The sequence below is a fragment of the Nasonia vitripennis genome, chromosome 4 (assembly GCF_009193385.2).
Source record: "Nasonia vitripennis strain AsymCx chromosome 4, Nvit_psr_1.1, whole genome shotgun sequence".
Lineage (NCBI taxonomy): Eukaryota > Metazoa > Arthropoda > Insecta > Hymenoptera > Pteromalidae > Nasonia > Nasonia vitripennis.
The window spans coordinates 20,438,539-20,457,096 of NC_045760.1; the positions used below are offsets into that span (position 1 = coordinate 20,438,539).

Genomic DNA, 18,558 nt, shown 5'->3' on the forward strand with positions numbered 1-18,558 from the left:
CTGCGGAAAGAAAGCTCCGAAACGATCGAAGGCATTGAAGAATTTTTTATGCGAAAAAGCAAAATCATGTGAGAGTATTTAATGACCTATCAGTTTTATAGATTTTTAACATTCTCACGTAAAATATCAACTTTTCGCAAAACTTTATACACCAGACCATAAAGATACATATTGAGGATATGTGTGTGTGTGTGTGTGTGTGTGTGTGTGCGTGTGTGCGCGCGCGCGCGTGTGTGTGTGTGCTCAGCAAGTTAGTGAGTTCCAGTCAAAGGTCAAAAGGACATGCGATTACTACAAGCATCCGCGCTCATGGTGAATTCAAATTTTACAGAACTAAATTACTCAAAGTGACTATTATGCGTCATATGATCAGCTTATACGTATGTGTATGACTGCTAATTGGCGAATCATAGCGATAAGGCTCCAAGAGATAGCGAAACATCCTGTTGCCAGAATACTTTAACAGAATGCAGCAAATTCTTTTCATTTTTATAAATAAAATTATATTTTTCAGGTAATTTTACTATTTTTCATTATTATAAAAATACGTATACATTGAATGGCTGTACATATTATTATCAATTTTACCCATGAGGGAATTGTTAAAACTGAACAAGCTGAATGTTCGAAAAGTATATAAACTGTAAGACAAAATCATTTTGGTCGAAGAAAGGGAGTGAACGTAGCCTTTGCGTTGGAAATTTAGCGGAAAACGCAAGCGAAAAAAAATGGAATACTGCCTCCTGTGAGGTTTGAACTCACGACCCCTGGTTTACGAGACCAGTGCTCTACCACTGAGCTAAAGAGGCATCTTGCTCATCGCGCCAAAAGCGTATTACGTAAAGGTGGGGGCTACTCCACTCCGATTGTAAATGTCCAATGAGGCGATTAATTGCCTTGGCTCGACGCTAAATAACGTTACACGCGCTGGACTTAACCAAATTTCGAGTTTCAATCCGTTTATTTTCCTTATTACTTTGCATTAATGTTATATCTTTCATTGTGAAATACTGTCTTCATATTTTAATAATTTTGCAATTTCACTAAATTATCATAAATAATAGTTAGATGCAAAACAATGTCGATTTTATAATTTTGTTTGATTAAAATGAATATTATATTGAACATGAGTATAGAACCAAAATGTAGTCAATTAATATTCCATAAATATCTAGTACGAAATTTACATAAATTATTCTGTAAAATTTGTTCACCTATTTTATTACACTAGGTATATGAATTTACTTTATATACCACCCAAAGATATTTTTATGAAAAAATATTCTCTAAATTAGGTTAGAATAAAACTCAACCATGAGCAACTCTCAATAAGAGAAAATCTAATTTTTTACTACATATTGAAAAAAATGGACTTTGTCCGAATTAGTATCTACGTACATATCGTCGCTCCCTATGAAGAGTAGCATTGTTAAAATTTCCCGTCATAAGTAGCACAACTCGTTTGACGCACGCTAGACTAGCACAACTCAAAATTTCCCGCGAAGACTAGCACAACTCGAAACTTTAAACAACGAATTTCTATAAAAATTTCCCGATTTTTGCGAAACTGTCCCTAATGAACATTTTTAAATATTCGGAATTTACAACTTTTTACCGAATTTAAAATTGTTTTCACCAGTACAATAATTTTTTACAAGCATTTTTTAAAATTGTTAGAAATTTTCGAAACCTTTTAAAATTTTGAACTGTGCTACTCTTCGCGGCAAATCGTGAGTTCTGCTAGTTTTCGTTTGAAAATTTGAGCTGTTTCGTTTGAAAATTTCTATGTATGCATATACAACAAATTTGCCATGAAACATCAGAGCAACGGAATTGTATACTAATGAAAACCAAAAGCACAAATCCATCGTTATTTTATTCTGCGCCCGCTTCGACCCCTCGCATTTCACATGTAGAAATAAGGCTCGCGAATGAAAAACTTGGACAGGTCATGAACTGTCGAATTCCTTTCTACCGCCGCGCCCTATACGCGTGCTCGAATATATTATATTCCATCTGGGATTTATTCTATTCAAGAATTCTTTAAAAGATGCTTCGGTGCAATATTTCTGGCTGTTACGGGAATAATAGATTGAAAAATGTAATAGCTCTTACATGCTGGCATAAAGCGAAGCGCATCGGGTGCGATGCATTTATAACTTTTAAATAAAAAATATCACACACACGCGGATCGGAAAACCGACTACCACGTCAAAGAAATACAGCTTATAATATGTTTGAAAGTCCCTTCTGTTTCTGCAAGCTTGCGCAAGGCCCCTCGGGTTGTTCTGTGCACGGTGAACCCAAACGACGAAAACTCGTCTTAATAAAAACGAGCACTCGCGGAGTACGTAAGCACATCAACAAAAAGGGTGACCCATATAATGAAGAATGGAGAGATCGCGCTAGAGCAAAATGTCTTTACACTGCTGGATTCCTGCACTTGTACGAAGCTCGCGGGAGGAAAACAAAAGGCAGCTGGGAAGCCAATAAAAAAACAGACATTGTAGGTTCACTGGATGCGTAAACATATCAGCTCTCTGTCCGCAGTACTTATAAGATCTATACTCCACACTGTAATCAAGTGTGCGATGCTGTTTCAGCGCGAGTGCTCGTTATACTCTCGATGTATTAAATTGCGCCGATGCGATCGAGAATTTATTCAGAAACTGCGGTGTATATTAATAACCATATTATATACCCGAGCAATGCGCTTCTCTTTTTCCTTGTCCACGTGGATAAAAATACTCATACAAAAACACACGCGCGAGACAGTGGATGATCGATGTTTCCCTCTCACCTCATATGCGCCTGATGTGGTGTGGTGATATGTGCCAAGCGCGCGTTAACTATACTTATATAATATGGGGTTCGACATATTTTTTAAGCCAATAATTTACCGAGTATTACTCTACGGGAGGGAGAACATTATGCCAACAGCCAACAACTACTCAAACATTGGTGACAGGGTAAATGCAAGGGTCTTGCTTACATAGTAAACTAACTTATAGTAGGCTGATTTACTACAAGTTCTTTATACAGTCAGCCTAATATCAATATAACCTTTATAGGCGTAATAGTAAAAAAGCTAAAGGAAATCTCTCACCTATGGTGTCTCCATCCACGATCCCCGCGCAACTATTCATTCGTCGGAGTATGATGTGCTCTTATATGAATAATTATACTTGGGTTTATATTTACAAATCGCGAGCCGGAAAAAACGGGACGCGCGGCTCTGCAATGTGTTCATGTGCGTTGCACACACACGCACACACACACACACACACACACACATATATATATATATATACTTCAGTACTTACACAAAACGCGCGAATCCCTCCTCTCTCCTCTGCCGCCTCTTTTTCCCAGAAGAGAGAGAGAGAGAGAGAGAGAGAGAGAGAGAGGGCTCTCCTCCCAACGCGCGACTATACATGCAGCACAGCAGCACACGCGCACGGCCCAGACCCCAGTCCGAGCTATAGCTCGATAAACGCGGGGAAAGAGCTATGGCCGGCTCCTCCTGCAGCAATTGTAGCACGGCGGTGAAGAGCAAGCTTTGTGTTCTTCTGATGGGCAAAGCTGCGCTGCTACTGCCAGTACTGTGATATAGTGTTCAGTTCACACATGCCGCCGACACGGCCCTGCAGCCCGTACAAATGCCGCCGAAACAGCAGAGAACCCGCACCAGGTTCAAGGTATACAATTATCCCAATCCAATCATCGTCGTTTATGCCTGTTGGCCCTGTTGCAACATGTTCTGCACGAGTATACGCGACGATACGTCGGGCTCACGTGAATTTTTTCCTTCTACGTGGGCAGCTGATGCTGATGTATGCACATCATCGGGCTCAATTAAGTGCACCTATATAGCTAAGCTCTCGACGTTTGTCTGCTGTAGGAGTTCGCGCGGGGATATTTATATCTTCTTAACCTATATAAAATGTAAACTTACGCACACCCATCGGCGACTCCCTTTTTTCTCTCCTGTTGCATTGCTGATGCTGCGCGTTCGAAGGAGGCTTCAAATTTCAGCGTGTTTATTTATATTTTTGCCTCTTACGAGCACTGCGACGCTGACAGTTGCTATCTTATACGCTCGTCAATTGACGATACATGTCTCTGGGAAGTGCTGATGCTTGAGAGCTTTCTCTCTCTCTCCTCTCTCTCTCCTCTCTCTCTCTCTCTCTCTCTCTCTCTCTCTCTCTCTCTCTCTCTCATTAGGATGAGGTCAGTTCTGCTGCTGTGTAGAATTTAAGAGATTTTTCAGTTAGAGTTTGATTGTGAGCAATGACTCCTTTGTTTCCTTGATGCCTTTCGTCCAAGCAAGCTAAACAGGCCCTTCTGTTGGAGTGCATAGCCACTTCAGCACTAATAACTCTTCCAACTGGGCTAATTGCCATTATTGTGGCTTTTTATCTCTGTGCATTAGGTTGAGTTGTTGCAACACCGGCTTGCCTGTGGCACAATGAGAAGGCCTCTTCTCAGGTGCCACTCAACGTACAAGTGAGCAAAGTAGTGGTTACAGCCCTTTGACATGCTCGATGATTTGATATTGTATGCAGCAGGCACCTCTGTATTTTCCACTGTTTATATCTCTTTAAATGGATGAACTTATATGCTAAAAAGTTTGTTTAGAAAAAGATTGGTTGAGAATCTGTTTAAAAAAATAAATAAATAAATGAATAAAAAATGTCAATACAATCCAACAAGATGATAAGACTGTACTTGACTTATAAACACTTTTTTTGCAATCTAATCTGCCTGATATGTCTATCTGTCAATTATCCTTCCAAAAGTGCAATAAATTATAAGCAACACTTGTTACTGGCATTCACCAAAGCACTTGTGTTATCTTTGATATCATCTGAAATAATATTTAGAAAACTTGAATTAATATTGATACAAAATCGGATTTTCATTAAACCATATTTATTTCTCTAAAACTCTAGTGATGAGAAAACATATTTACCTAATAATCTTCTCACGTGTTACAGGTGATAACTCCATTCCGGTCGCTGGTTCTCTGCGGTGAAAACAGACAAGAGATGGAAGAGTGGTTGGGTGTTGCGAAGAATGCAGGCGAGAACAGGCCTGCAGCGGAACTCCTTGGTGGTCATCATCAGTGGTATGCAACCAGTCATGCAAGGCCGACATACTGCAATGTCTGCAGAGACGCGCTTTATGGTACGTATCACTTTTCAATTTAGTTTAACGAATTGTTACATCATTCAAATGTTACTAAATATAAATAATTCTGAATAGGGGTGACATCTCACGGTTTGAGTTGTGAAATTTGTAAATACAAAGTACATAAGCGATGCAGCGAAAAAGCAATAAACAACTGCAAGTGGACCACATTAGCATCAATTGGAAAAGACATAATAGAGGACCAAGATGGAGTAACTGCTTGAAAACTTTAGAAAATTTTAAATTTGTAAAAAATTACTTTGCATAATAAAATATATGTTCCGCTATTTCAGAATATAATAATGCCCCATCAATGGTTGGAAGGCAATCTGCCAGTAGCTTCAAAATGTGTGATCTGCGAAAAGACTTGCGGCTCTGTATTAAGGTATAAACATTGCTTTCATAGTTCCTGTAAATAGTGTGCTTAAATATTATATTATAAAAGCATAATAGCAATAGTTCATTAAAAAAATTTACCAAGTAGGTTACAAGACTGGAGGTGCATATGGTGCAAGGCCACAGTACACACTGCATGCAGGCCTTCTATAAGCATAAAGTGTCTCTTAGGACCATCTAAGCTGAGCGTAGTACCACCAACTGCATTACATAGCATAGGTAATTTACTAAAATATTCGATTACACTCAACTTAAGAAAAGGTCTCTGAGCAAATGAAAATAAATTCTTTTTTTTCAACTGATGATGCAGGTAGTGACGAGGCATGGGACGCGGTTAGGCCAGTAGGCTGTAGTCCACTTTTAGTATTTGTTAACAGTAAGTCGGGTGACAATCAAGGAATTAAATTTCTCAGAAGATTCAAACAATTATTAAATCCGGCCCAAGTGTTTGATCTCATCAACGGCGGCCCCGGCCCTGGGTAAGAACCCTCTTTATAGAAATAAAAATTATAATAAATTAATCGCTAAGATTATCAATGACATTAGGAAAGTGTATATATTTGTTTATGCGCAAATAAATAAATATATACGCATGTATGAAGTAAACGTTTAAATGTTTACGTCGATATTAAATGTTTTAATGTGATTTCTCACGAAAAACAATGAGAATTACATCCACATAAAATCGCTTAAACGGCCAAAGAATATTGAAAAGTAACGCGGTAAATAAAGCTAACGTGGCTAGATAACGCACTCAGCGCGAGTCGTGTCTTTCTCGATGACGAAACCTCTGTCTCTCGTGTAAACACAGGCTGAGACTCTTTCGGCATTTCGACCCCTTCCGGATTTTGGTCTGCAGCGGAGATGGCTCTGTCGGCTGGGTCCTCTCCGAAATTGATCGATTAGGAATGCACGTGAGTAACAAGCTCGGTCATCCAGCTCCAGCGCTAAACTTTAACTGAAAATTGTTTTCAAAATTTGTTGCTTCTCTTCTGTTTACTGAACAAAGTTTCTCTTGCATTGTTGAGGGTACACACCTTGAGCGCTTTCTTCCAATGACAGTGCTAACACCGATAAGATGTGGACCTTTGACAAGCTTTTTTTTACAATTTGACTAACAACCACGCTGTATTAAACAAAAAATCCTAAGAAGCTTCTCTATATTTAAATGATTTTGTTGTTTTTGTAGTCTTCGGTTTTAAAATAAAATATAATATGTGCGTGGTTTCTTCACACATTGTTTACTCCAGCTTCGGAAGTATTTTATAATAAATTGAATGTGATTGTTTTTATGTGTAGCAGTATAACTGTATGCTAATTGAATGTTGCTGATCCGCTTATACTTACGATGTCTTATTGCGCAGTTCTCGTTCGAGGATTTTATTTATATCCTTCCAATCGCATGTCGTACTCTTGACCACATTTAATCAAGCCGTGTCTTATTAACGACAGTTAGCAGCACGGCATTAATCTCTTCTCTATGTTCTGTCTCTTTTTCGTTACCTTTTTTAGGCGAATGCGAGCTAAGAGTGTATCTGCCTGGCATTCTTGTTATGTCTACAAAATTTTTATTTCTTTGATCTAAGTAGATTCTGTTTGTATTGTTTACGATTGGTAAGTTCGATGTGCAGAGTTCTTGCTGACCCTGCTGCTGTACGATTTTACACATATCTATTTTTAATTGTTTTATATTGATCCTATATGCGTTGTGTGTGTGTGTGAATATATATATATATATATATATATATATATATATATATATATATATATAATATTAATTGCGATGGTTTCGACAGTCTTCCCAGCATCGACTGTTACTATTTATATTGATGTCTATACTAATTGTATCTCAAAAACTACAAGAGCTTTAGAAGCATGCCTAAAATTTTGAACTTTATTACATAATTTTGAACTTTAAATACATATGTTTTTTTAATTTTACAGAAACAATGCCAGGTGGGAGTGCTGCCGTTGGGTACCGGCAACGATCTTGCGCGAGTCCTGGGTTGGGGCGCCTCCTGTGACGATGACACTCACCTGCCGCACTTACTGGAGAAGTACGAGAAAGCCGGCACAAAGATGCTCGACCGCTGGAGTATCATGACCTTTGAACGCAGCATCTCGTTGCCCTGTCACAAAATCCTAAACCAATCGGACTCAGCGCTAAGCCAAAGTATAGTGCAAGAATACGAGGACAGCGTGATTTCGCACATCACGAATATTCTGCACTCCGAGCAAGAGGGCATAGTCATATCCAGTGCCAAGTAAGTATTGATTTTCCAAGCTTTTTATAATGCTGTTGGTTACTCGTTTTCTTTCTTTTTTTTCTTTGCGGCAAAATAAGGGTTTATATACCGGGGAAATAGTATACCATATGCGTGTCGCCAGCGTCACGTTTATCACAATGTACTACAAAGAAAATGCATAATCGTTGATTAAAATATAAGTAATTTTAACCGCAACTAAAGCAATTTATTATTTAGAAAACAATGTTTACTCTATTCTTTGTTTTTGCAGAGTATTGTGTGAAACAGTAAAAGATTTTGCTGTCCGAATATCGGAGGCGAGTCTCAGCACGGGTGACCAACAATTGGGCGAAAAATGCGATGTACTACAGCAAAAGCTCGATTTGCTGCTGCATACGTTACACAAGGAGGAGACATTTTTATCGGTTAACGGAGATGATACCAACGCAGATACTTTGAGAGACGATAATTTGCCGTCGCTGGACGATCAGGAAAAGGGCTTGCTGGAAAAGCCCGAGAAGGACATGACAAATTTAAGAAGAGTACGCAAAAGAAAAGGCTTTGAAGAGAATCAAGCTGTGATCTCCAGGGCTAATAGTTTAAAACGAGCCATTCGTCAATTGGTTGAGCATACCGAGCAAGCTGTGGATGAACAGAATTGTTCTGTGAAGTCTCCTAATTTTACCATTACCACTGATGAAACAAATGACGCTGATGGTATGTAAATATGTTACTTTCAAACACAACAATTATTAGGATAATCGATGCATTATAAAATAATTGTTATACTAAATTGCAGGTAAAAGACGACAGCTAGACATTCCTGAGATTAGAACGGAAAATTATGTGGATAGTTTGAGCGTGACACCAACGTTAGAGTCAGCAAGCAGCGGTGATCCATCACCATGTTCTTCACCAACACCTAACGTCGCTTCACTCAGTCCTATGCCGGACATCAGGCGAGATTCGCAACCCGAAGAGATGCTGACATTGCCCGCACCCGATGGTTTTGCTGATAGCAGAAGAAATAGCTCGAATTTGCCGCAAGGGTGATTATGTTATATGTTCTAAAATTATCAGTACTATTAGTTCTGTTCGTTATTTATAAACTACTCGAAGTAAAATTATAATAAATAGTAATCAGGATTGTAATGATCAAATCTGGCATCAGTACTAATTAATTATTATCCGTCTAATTTCCGTGGATCAGTGGGACGTTTACTATCCTAGACTTTTCGTAAGTTTGATCCCTTAATAACCCCTTTGTATAACATGTAGTTGATAAAAGCCATTAGGGCTCTAGAGCATGTTAAGAAGTCGTAATAAATGCTAGACTCACATAGTGAAGTCATCAAAATAGAATTAATTTCTTCTTTTTTTTATACAGGGTCTTCAGCTTTGAAGCAGCTGCGGTAGAGTCAGCCGTAAACCAACTGAATCAACATCAGCAGGAACCGCATCCACAAAACTACGAGGCGTCTGAACCTACCCATCAAGAAACTCAATCGGATATACCAGTGACCGTTACACCCACGACATTTGATACGAGTTCACCTTCTGATGACACAACGATACAGGTATATTTTATATACTTGTAATATCTGCAACATCTATATAATTTGTTTACAAATAAAACTTCCTTTTTTTCTCGCATTAGGATGCCATGATTTCGCCGGACACGGATTCTGTGCCGTCAGGCGATATTTCACCTGAATGTCCAGACACAAGATCGGGAAATTACCAAAAGAATGGCACACCTCGAGGAAGCTGCACTAATAGTACTGTCAGTTCAGACAGTATGGTTTCGGATTCGTTTGACTCGAAGAATTACATTGTAAAGAACAGCGAAAGTGAAATCGGTAAGGACTGAGTAGAAGTTTTCCCTGTTATACTGAGAAAAAATGTGTTATGCACCAATACTCTTACAAACTTTAATAAACGGAGAACTTTATTAGTGAATACTTGAAAAAGGATACTTGTACTAGGTTGCAAACATTATTAAAATTTAAGAAATAAAACCAACAAAACGTTGCGAAAGTAGTAGTTCTCCGTAATAATAAAATAAAGCACTTCCGTAACGCGGTCGTGTCTAATTAAAAAATAAATTATGAAACAAATATTTTTTCTCGGTGTAACTGTATAGAAGAATTTCTCTATTCAAGGGAATAATTTCCTTGACACTTTTTAGGGAATAATATAGATAGCGATATTCTTGATTCCACGAAACGCTCCGAGATGTCTGAAATTGGTCACATAGACTCCCCCGAGAATTCAGACCAGTGCACGAGCGACATTCCGAATTCTGAGAGCATAATTGACGATCTGAGTTCGCTTGGACAAGACTTAATCAGCACAATGCTAGGAGAGAAGTACGATTCTGTGAGAGAGTGTCTCGAGTCAGATCAAATGGAAAAACCTCCGAGATTTTGCAGTCTAGCTAAGTTTGTTGAAGGCAATGACATTGCAAGGAGATCTTTCAAGAGGCAAAGGTCAAAAGTCAATAAAGAAGTAATTATTACCAAATTAATAAAATTTTCATTTTATTAAAGTAGAGTTTTTATCTCCACATAATAACTGAAAGGCACAGAAATATTAATGTGCTGATTATTATTTTGCAGGGTATATTTAAAGGAAGGCCATTAGGACCATTTGGGAACATCATAGAGAAGACCAAAAGTGATCAGTCGAATGAACAAAGTCCAGAAGACAACGAAGAAGAGGAAAAGTCGGGAGATTTGCTCAACGCTCCCGTCTGCCGCTTCACTGTCACATCGAGTCCAAGTCCGTCTAAAGACAACTCTCCGAACTTTCCGCCAGCTATTAGCGTGATTGTTGATCCGCCAAGTCCATCTACTTCTGTTAAAAGTAAACAAGATAACGACTTTGGCTTTCACCGACTTGGTGCCGAATTTCGTAGATATAGTAGAGGAAGTATGGAGAAATGTAAGTTACTTTCTAGTTAAAATTTGCAAGTACTAGCATTATTTTATGAAAAGCAAATATTGAACTTGATTTCACTTTAGTAAGCGTCGAACTGCCAGAAGGTACGGGCTGCTCTCCGCAAGCAACGCGACGTATCAGCAGTGGCAGTTTGTTAAAATCTTCCGAAGTTGTTTCACTGGCTGCGACAGCCGCGAGATTCGGAGGTTCCAGCATGAGTTTAAGACATGAACGTGCGAAATCTATTGACAAGACTGATGACGTTAAAAAGCTTCCAATCATAAATCCATTAGTTAGACTACCAATGTGGCCAAGTAAGTCGAAATTTCAAATTCTGTTTGGAAGTTATTTTTTGATAGGAAAATACTAAATTTGTATCTGATGCGCAGATGTTAGTGGAGGATTAATAAGTCAAGCTCTTTTGGCTAACGCCGATGCGCTATGTGCAGCAGTTTCTCCTTTGATGGATCCAGATGAAACATTAATGTAAGAAGTATATTTTTATTATATGTTTTAATAACAATCGATAATCTTTCAAAGCTAAAATGATATATGTTTTCTTATAACTTTAGGGAAGGTTATTTTGAACGTTGCGTCATGAACAACTATTTTGGAATTGGTATAGACGCGAAAATTAGCTTAGACTTCCATCACAAACGGGAAGAACATCCAGAAAAATGCAGATCACGTGCCAAAAATTACATGTGGTATGGTGTATTGGGATCGAAACAATGGTTGCAGAAAACTTACAAAAATCTTGATCAAAGAGTACAGCTTGAATGTGATGGGCAAAGAATACCTTTGCCATCCTTGCAAGGCATCGTGGTATTAAATATTCCAAGGTAAGCAATATAGCCATCATAGGCATAAATGCTTTCGAGTATATATTTGAAAATAATAAAATTTTCAAACGTTACAGTTTCATGGGTGGTACGAATTTCTGGGGTGGAACAAAGGAAGGTGATCTTTTCTTAGCTCCGTCTTTCGATGATCGTATACTTGAAGTAGTTGCTGTCTTCGGCTCTGTACAAATGGCAGCATCAAGACTGATAAACTTGCAGCATCATAGGATTGCGCAGTGTCAAACTGTGCAAATTAACATTCTAGGAGATGAAGGAGTTCCTATTCAAGTTGATGGCGAAGCTTGGGTACAGCCACCTGGAATCATCAGGATCATTCATAAAAATCGAATGCAAATGTTGTACAGGAATAGGGTAAATATTTCTCAAAATTGCTTATTAGAAAATATATTTTTCTGTAACCAAGTGTCTAATTTCAAATTCAAGGCTTTGGAAACGTCGTTGCGAGCGTGGGAGGAGAAACAACGCAGCACGATGGCCGCCGTCGCACAATCCTCATCGACTCTTGGCACATCGTCACGATCGCATAGTCAAGCGCAGATTGACGTCAAGCAAGCAACCCTTACTGAAGAGGAAATGGCTGTTCTGCTAGGTTTCATCGAAGTTGTCACAACTCTTGTGAAGTGGGTCAAGCTGCTCATCATTTCGCACCCTAGCTTGGAGCCTGATCTCTATCAAATTGCTGCACGCACTGCTATCGCTTTAGAAAAAGTACATCCAGATGGAAAAATTTTGCCTGGGGTGTGTATTATATCAATAAGCTTAAATATTTATTGCTACTTTATTGAAGTATTTATATAAATTATATAATTGTTTGCATAGCCAAACTTAAGACCAGTGGTTACAGAAGTGGTTTCTAGTGCAAGACAACTCTATGAAGAATCTTGCGAGTTGCTCAGAGATAAAGCTCATAACTTGGTATGATAAAGTTTGTTCTAATGTTTAATGTACCTGTTCAAAGAAAGATTGTTAGATTGATAAATATCACAATTCAGAGGCTACGCGAAGATTTGGAAAATAAATTATCGATATCCTTGGCCACAATGGAGCAGGAACTTCGCAAATGCATATTCGATGAACGGGGAACTGGGCTTGTGTATTTACAAAACATTTCAACTGACGAACAGGTAATGTACATTTTGCTGTTGTGCGCTGAGAGAATTTAGAAACGCAATATTGTTCATTTGACTAAAACAATTTTATTATAATATGCTTATTGTGATGCCATTTGTCAAGATATTTTAAAACTATTCATATTAAATAATATCATTTAAATTTTTATATTGTCTTTGTAACTAAAACTAATAATTTTAGCCACTTAATTTATTCGGAAGTCGTGTTTCCATTGAATTCTCTCAGTATGTGAAATTCAAATCTATGATGAGTAAAATTACAGGTTTTTACGCATTGAAGTTCTAAAAACAATTACAAAATGGTCATGCTCAACGTATAATCTAGTAATTTCTGTTGTGCTAAAACAAAATTAGAATATCGCTTATTAATCCTACTAACCGAATGATCTATCGTTGCATTTCTGTTTAACGTCATTACATAGACCGACAAAAAGAATCGTCATCGAGGCTTGTTCTGGTTAAAGTTCCGTCGTTCGGGCGGCAACAGCAGCAATGCCTCGTCGCCGCGCGACCCCTGTCGCGATCAGGTTACACTTTGGGGAGTTCAAGAGGTCTGCTCCTGGTTGGAAAATCTACAGCTTGGCGAGTATGCAGAGAACTTCATGTCACATGATATCAGAGGCAGAGAATTACTGACTCTGGCAAGGCGGGATCTTAAAGAGCTTGGTATCACCAAGGTTGGACACGTCAAGAGGATTCTTCAGGCCATCAACGATTTGAACAGTTAAATGGACTTAGTCAAAAGTCGTTCGACGAATCATTCAATACAGAGGCTCAACTCATGACTTTCAACAAATTCGCAGGTTGATACGGTAGAAGCCAAAACGCAATACGCTATTTTGTTCAAAATTTAAAAAAAAGTAATCCAATTCAGAAATTGTTAATACTATTTCATAAAAAAATATCTAAAGACGGCTGTCATTTCGTTCATCATTAAATGTATGAAAAATTAATTAGTTAATGCTCAATCTTTATTTTATAAAATTAATTATGATCATGAATAGTCAATTTTAACAAATGATTCGTCATGCGAAAATTTGACTTCTTGATATTTAAATGGAAAGGTAACAATAAAAAACGGAAAGTATCCGTTTACGAGTTTGTTTAGAAGCAATAAGGAGCGTACTTCATTGTATTTAAAAATTGGAGCTTCCCCCTTTTTCTTAATTGATCTCAAGTCGCTTAGAGTAGATATTTTTGTTATTCCTGGCTACAAGACTAGATTCCTAAAATGAGTGATCTAAAGAAAAAACTAGATCTCGATTTTATACAGCCATGAGAATATCTTTCTATAAGGTTTCATTTTAATGCAATTGAAAACAATCAGACACCTCTATCTATTATAAAATAATTTATTATTTTATATTTATTACTCACTAATCTACGATTGTTTTCAATTGTTATTGTTGTATCACAGCTAAATCTTTTATTGTGGTAGTCATTTCATTTAAATGAAAAAGAAACTGAAATAAGAAGAAATCAACGAAAATCGCAAAATTAAGTTAAGGGAACATTAAAAATATTGTTAGGGCAACATTATAGAGAACATGTTATGTAGTCTTTGTAGAATGTTGAAATAATCTTCTCCAAAAAATTGTATAAAGATAAAAATCTTAGATTGTAAGTTTCTAGTTCTTTGGTGACTTTGTATATCAAAGTCTACAAAAAATCACACAGTACTTTACCGAGTTTTACAGAACTTGGATCAAAAATTGAAACAAAACAAAATCCTCTTGTAGTAGTTAGTTATCATTATTATTACTATTGATTATTAATCTTGTTCCAAGTCGATATAACGTATGCGAACAAAATTTAATGGAAAAAGAAGGAAATCTATTCCTTGCGTGCGCACTCGCTAATTCGACGGTTGTTGTAGAACTTAGTCTTTTTTACGAATCTCTAGTATTATATACACAGGTAGTGTTATACGTAGTAAAAATCTATTTCACGTAGTTTGACGTGATATTATATTGATAACAAATGACACAGTCTGTAAACTAAAAAAACGACTCTTCTAAAAAGAAAATAACACATTTAAGAGAGAAACTGTGACGTCGAGGCAGAGTCGAATTAAAAAAAGATGAGCAATCAAACGATGGTGCAATAAAGTCAGTATTTTTTAATGTTAAATGAATATATTTAGACATCGTATTTTGCAAGCATGTTATTGTATTTAATGTTTTTTTTTCTCTCTACGAAACAAAATTTTCAAACACTACATTCGCTTAGAGGAAAATTTAGTATTACAATATATGCAAATTTTTTAAACTATATGATTTTTATTATATTTCATTTTATTTATTTGGATTTTAAACATGAAAATTTCTTTCACCTACGCTTTTAATTTAATTACTAAAATCTGAGGTTTAATTATTTTTATAACTAAACTTGTGACTATTGCGAACTGATTACAAAAAAAAAAGGAAAGACTTAAAATATTTCTCAATAACTTTATCCTCGCGAAAAAAATATTTTATCCATAACCAGCGATATCATATGAAACATACATGTATTATTTAACTCGACCCTAAATATTTTTGCATGCATTTTTTTGTTCACAGTGACTCATAAATAATGCACATTGTATAAAACAAACCGGAACAATTGTCTTGATAGTGTAAAGCATTTTGAAGTTAATTTTCTGAGAAGCTCATTACATGCTTTCATGACCAAAACCTTTTTGTAAAACTATATACAGCCTCTCATATAATATTAAAGAAGGGAGATAAATGTGACGGCCCTAGAATCTCATCGTTATAATATTTTTGCATCGTTACATTTTCTCAGCACAAAAATTATCAAAATGGATAATCTGTCGCCCAGAGTATACATGATTTTGATGTCCCTTGAGAACAATAAATTATTTTTCTTACTCATGATAAATTTTAAAACCGTAAAGACAAAATAAAAATATGTGTGTTCGGAGTTCTAGGGTTGTAAATAAGCGGGACATGTGCGCGACGAGCACAAAAGTGCCTGAAGTTACGGACAGGAAAATGCGTGATCTTCTTCTGACTGCACTGTGCCTCTGTACGATTTCTTGTCGGTCACGTATGCACATGTAAACATGTCGACGGAAATATGAACTTTCGAAAGCGCCTTCCTCAAGCTACATACGACTAAAAGCTCCATATTAATACTGTTAATTAAATGAAATAATAATACAAATAAGAGGAAAAATCTTGAATGCACAACCGTGTAAATGTACAAAAGTCGATATTTTACTCATTAGCTCTCTTGGCACCTTGGCATGAGTTGACGCTACTTTGTCGAGTAGAGAAAACTTAAATATCCAAAAGTGTTGACAAAGTCGCAAAACAAATTAATAATTAGATAATTCACTCCAAGGTGTTGAGAGAATCAAATTAAATACGGGACAAAGATAAAATGCACCCATGAGCAAGTAAGCCTCTCTTTAATTCGTGTTTCTGCTCTATGTAATTCACCTTTCTTTTTTCTCTATCTATTTATCTAACCTATTATTATTAAAAAGTTCTCTGTGGTATTTTCACACACTCGCAGCCATGCATGCATAAAACAGTTCTAGTCTATAACAGGCAAAGTTGTTTCAGTAAGAGAAGGTGAAATAGAGAGAAAGCTTGTTGATGTTCGACAATTTTCTGTTTCCTCAAGCGCTGCTATTATTTAAACTGATTATGAAATGATATAACATATAAGCCTTCTTTCAAGGAAAAATAATAACAATGATGAAAATTGTCACTGTCCAATGTGTTCAAATAATTGACAAATTAATTTATTCATTAATTTGTGTTGTTTGAGAACTCAAGTTATTTGTAAGCGGAGTGAAAGAAAAACGAATTCTTGTATTCGCTGTATAATTTATCATTATCATCAACGTACTGTTACTGCATAGTTTTTATTAACAACTCTTATGTACTGATTATTGTATTCAAAACGCAATGCAACTAGCTAATCTAAGTGCAAAATCAATTTGTTAGACTTTTAGAAGTTACAAATTTTATAAATAATGAATATTAAACCCATATTAAAAACAATCGTTGAGACAGCTTCACATCGTCATTAAAGAAAACTTTTGTTCGATTTAAAATCATTATGCGTTAACTAAATGTCTCCTTCACGATATTTGAAGTTAAAACCTTCATGAAAGAACCAAAGAGAAGATTATTATAATTGTAACGGTATTTCCTGTTTTTGCTAGACTTATGCACCGTACTTAAAATAAAAAGAAAATGAGTGGTTCGTATTTACAAAACGTACTAGTGTAAGAAAATTGCATCATCATTATTGTGGTGATCAAAACTCAAAAGAACAAAAAATATAACGAAAATATCCCGCTGAAAAATAGACTAAACACTTCTTCAATACGTTTTATCGTTCAGCTAACATTGTCGTTTACAAATATTACGTTATATTTGTATTCTTTCTATTACATTACTCACGTAAGAAAAATTTAGTAAATATGATTTAGCTATTTCAGCGGGTATCTTGCGAAAGACTGTCTTGAAAAAAAGCGTTCTGTTGCAGTCTTTGGACGAAAACTCTTGCCTTTTTATCATAGTACTACTTGTACATACTCACGAATGAACCCGATCAGGAATAAAAAAAATAACTCGATTAAAATAGTATCTTAAACTGTTCAACTTTTTTTCGAAATAAATTTCTAATCATTAACAATTTGAATCTATAGTCAAGAAATGTATGATTTTAAATTAAGATACTATTTTAATAATTAAAAAAAACCTTCTGAATCTGTAGTCTGAAAGATTCAAAACCACATTCTAAATTATCAAAACAGCAATGGCTCGATAGATCTTTACTATTTTAGACTTTTCCATCGTCTGATGTTATGTATGAAAGTGCACTTTCTTTCAGCTCGACATTGTTGTTACTATTGAAAAATATATTATATTATACTTCAATATATAAGTATAAAGATCATTTTTGCAATGTTACAAAACTAAGAAATAGTATGATAACAATAAAATAAAATGATTGTTGCAAGTCAAGAAAAAATCTGTTTAACAATTTTCAGACTGCGACAGAAAGGATGCACGTAGATAAAAACGAATGATTAATAATTTTAAAAAATTGTGAAGTGGTAGCTAAAAATTTGTAAGCGTAGTTTCTATTGTGCGGAATGTCACGAGTTATAACCAATATTTATATTTAAAAATACTGTGATAAACGAATATTAATACATATTGTATACTTGCAAACACTTAAAAACTTGTGCAGCCATTGCACCGTTAATTTAAAAAACAAATGCTTTGGACATTTTCGATCCTTGCATGGAGTCTATATAACCCCGTATACTTAGAATGTTATTGTCTTTCTATGATCGTGTTTCTTATCCTTTTTTACTCTGTTTCGTGTAAATATATTATGTAAAATATGATCGTTATTTGTCTGTAATCACCGATAAGACAACTAATTCCTTTTAATGTAAAATATTAATACATAAGTTTCTTTTTCAAAAAAAAAATAATAAATAAATAAACAAATAAAGTCGTTAATCAACGCACTTTTTCAAGAATATTTCGTCTTTTAATAAATTTTTGACAGTAAAAAATTAATAATGAAACACTAAATTAGATTTATATTCTTATTAACACAATTTATGGATGACTCTATGGATCTTATATCAGTTTTTTATACCAATGCATGTATCGTTATTATAATTCAATTGAACAATTTCTCACAACGAACTGATTTGTTTGTATGTGAACTCTGCAATGGCGACTTTTGATGATTTACCACTTATTTTTCGAAAGCAAAATTTAGTTTAATCTTCGCAAAGAATCCTACTCAACC

The 18,558-nt window shown here is 35.8% G+C and overlaps 1 protein-coding gene and 1 non-coding gene across 15 annotated transcripts in view; one reads left to right on the forward strand and one right to left on the reverse strand.

Annotated features, from left to right (window-relative positions):
• LOC100120935 (diacylglycerol kinase eta) overlaps positions 1 to 18,280 on the forward strand; it is a 74,781-nt gene extending 56,501 nt beyond the window's left edge. Inside the window, exons 1-23 of one of the 14 annotated variants that reach the window (XM_016988561.2) lie at positions 3,454 to 3,698; positions 4,998 to 5,187; positions 5,266 to 5,402; positions 5,484 to 5,575; positions 5,672 to 5,805; positions 5,888 to 6,065; positions 6,398 to 6,500; positions 7,531 to 7,850; positions 8,104 to 8,549; positions 8,632 to 8,881; positions 9,043 to 9,069; positions 9,220 to 9,409; positions 9,490 to 9,691; positions 10,021 to 10,340; positions 10,451 to 10,775; positions 10,856 to 11,086; positions 11,162 to 11,258; positions 11,345 to 11,614; positions 11,692 to 11,986; positions 12,059 to 12,373; positions 12,455 to 12,550; positions 12,628 to 12,759; positions 13,188 to 18,280. In XM_016988561.2, coding sequence (XP_016844050.2) covers positions 3,660 to 3,698; positions 4,998 to 5,187; positions 5,266 to 5,402; positions 5,484 to 5,575; positions 5,672 to 5,805; positions 5,888 to 6,065; positions 6,398 to 6,500; positions 7,531 to 7,850; positions 8,104 to 8,549; positions 8,632 to 8,881; positions 9,043 to 9,069; positions 9,220 to 9,409; positions 9,490 to 9,691; positions 10,021 to 10,340; positions 10,451 to 10,775; positions 10,856 to 11,086; positions 11,162 to 11,258; positions 11,345 to 11,614; positions 11,692 to 11,986; positions 12,059 to 12,373; positions 12,455 to 12,550; positions 12,628 to 12,759; positions 13,188 to 13,493 — 4,695 coding nt within the window. In that variant the 5' untranslated portion in view covers positions 3,454 to 3,659 and the 3' untranslated portion in view covers positions 13,494 to 18,280. Of the gene's footprint in view, positions 1 to 3,453; positions 3,699 to 3,740; positions 3,834 to 3,928; positions 3,946 to 4,252; positions 4,507 to 4,997; positions 5,188 to 5,265; positions 5,403 to 5,483; positions 5,576 to 5,671; positions 5,806 to 5,887; positions 6,066 to 6,397; positions 6,501 to 7,530; positions 7,851 to 8,103; positions 8,550 to 8,631; positions 8,882 to 9,042; positions 9,070 to 9,219; positions 9,410 to 9,489; positions 9,692 to 10,020; positions 10,341 to 10,450; positions 10,776 to 10,855; positions 11,087 to 11,161; positions 11,259 to 11,344; positions 11,615 to 11,691; positions 11,987 to 12,058; positions 12,374 to 12,454; positions 12,551 to 12,627; positions 12,760 to 13,187 lie in introns of those variants that run through there. The other 13 variants (XM_031929160.1, XM_016988554.2, XM_016988562.2 and 10 more) reach the window with 13 other exon arrangements.
• On the reverse strand, positions 738 to 809 carry TRNAT-CGU. Its single transcript has one exon. It is a non-coding gene; the product is annotated as a tRNA-Thr (tRNA).
• Positions 18,281 to 18,558: the final 278 nt, after the last annotated feature.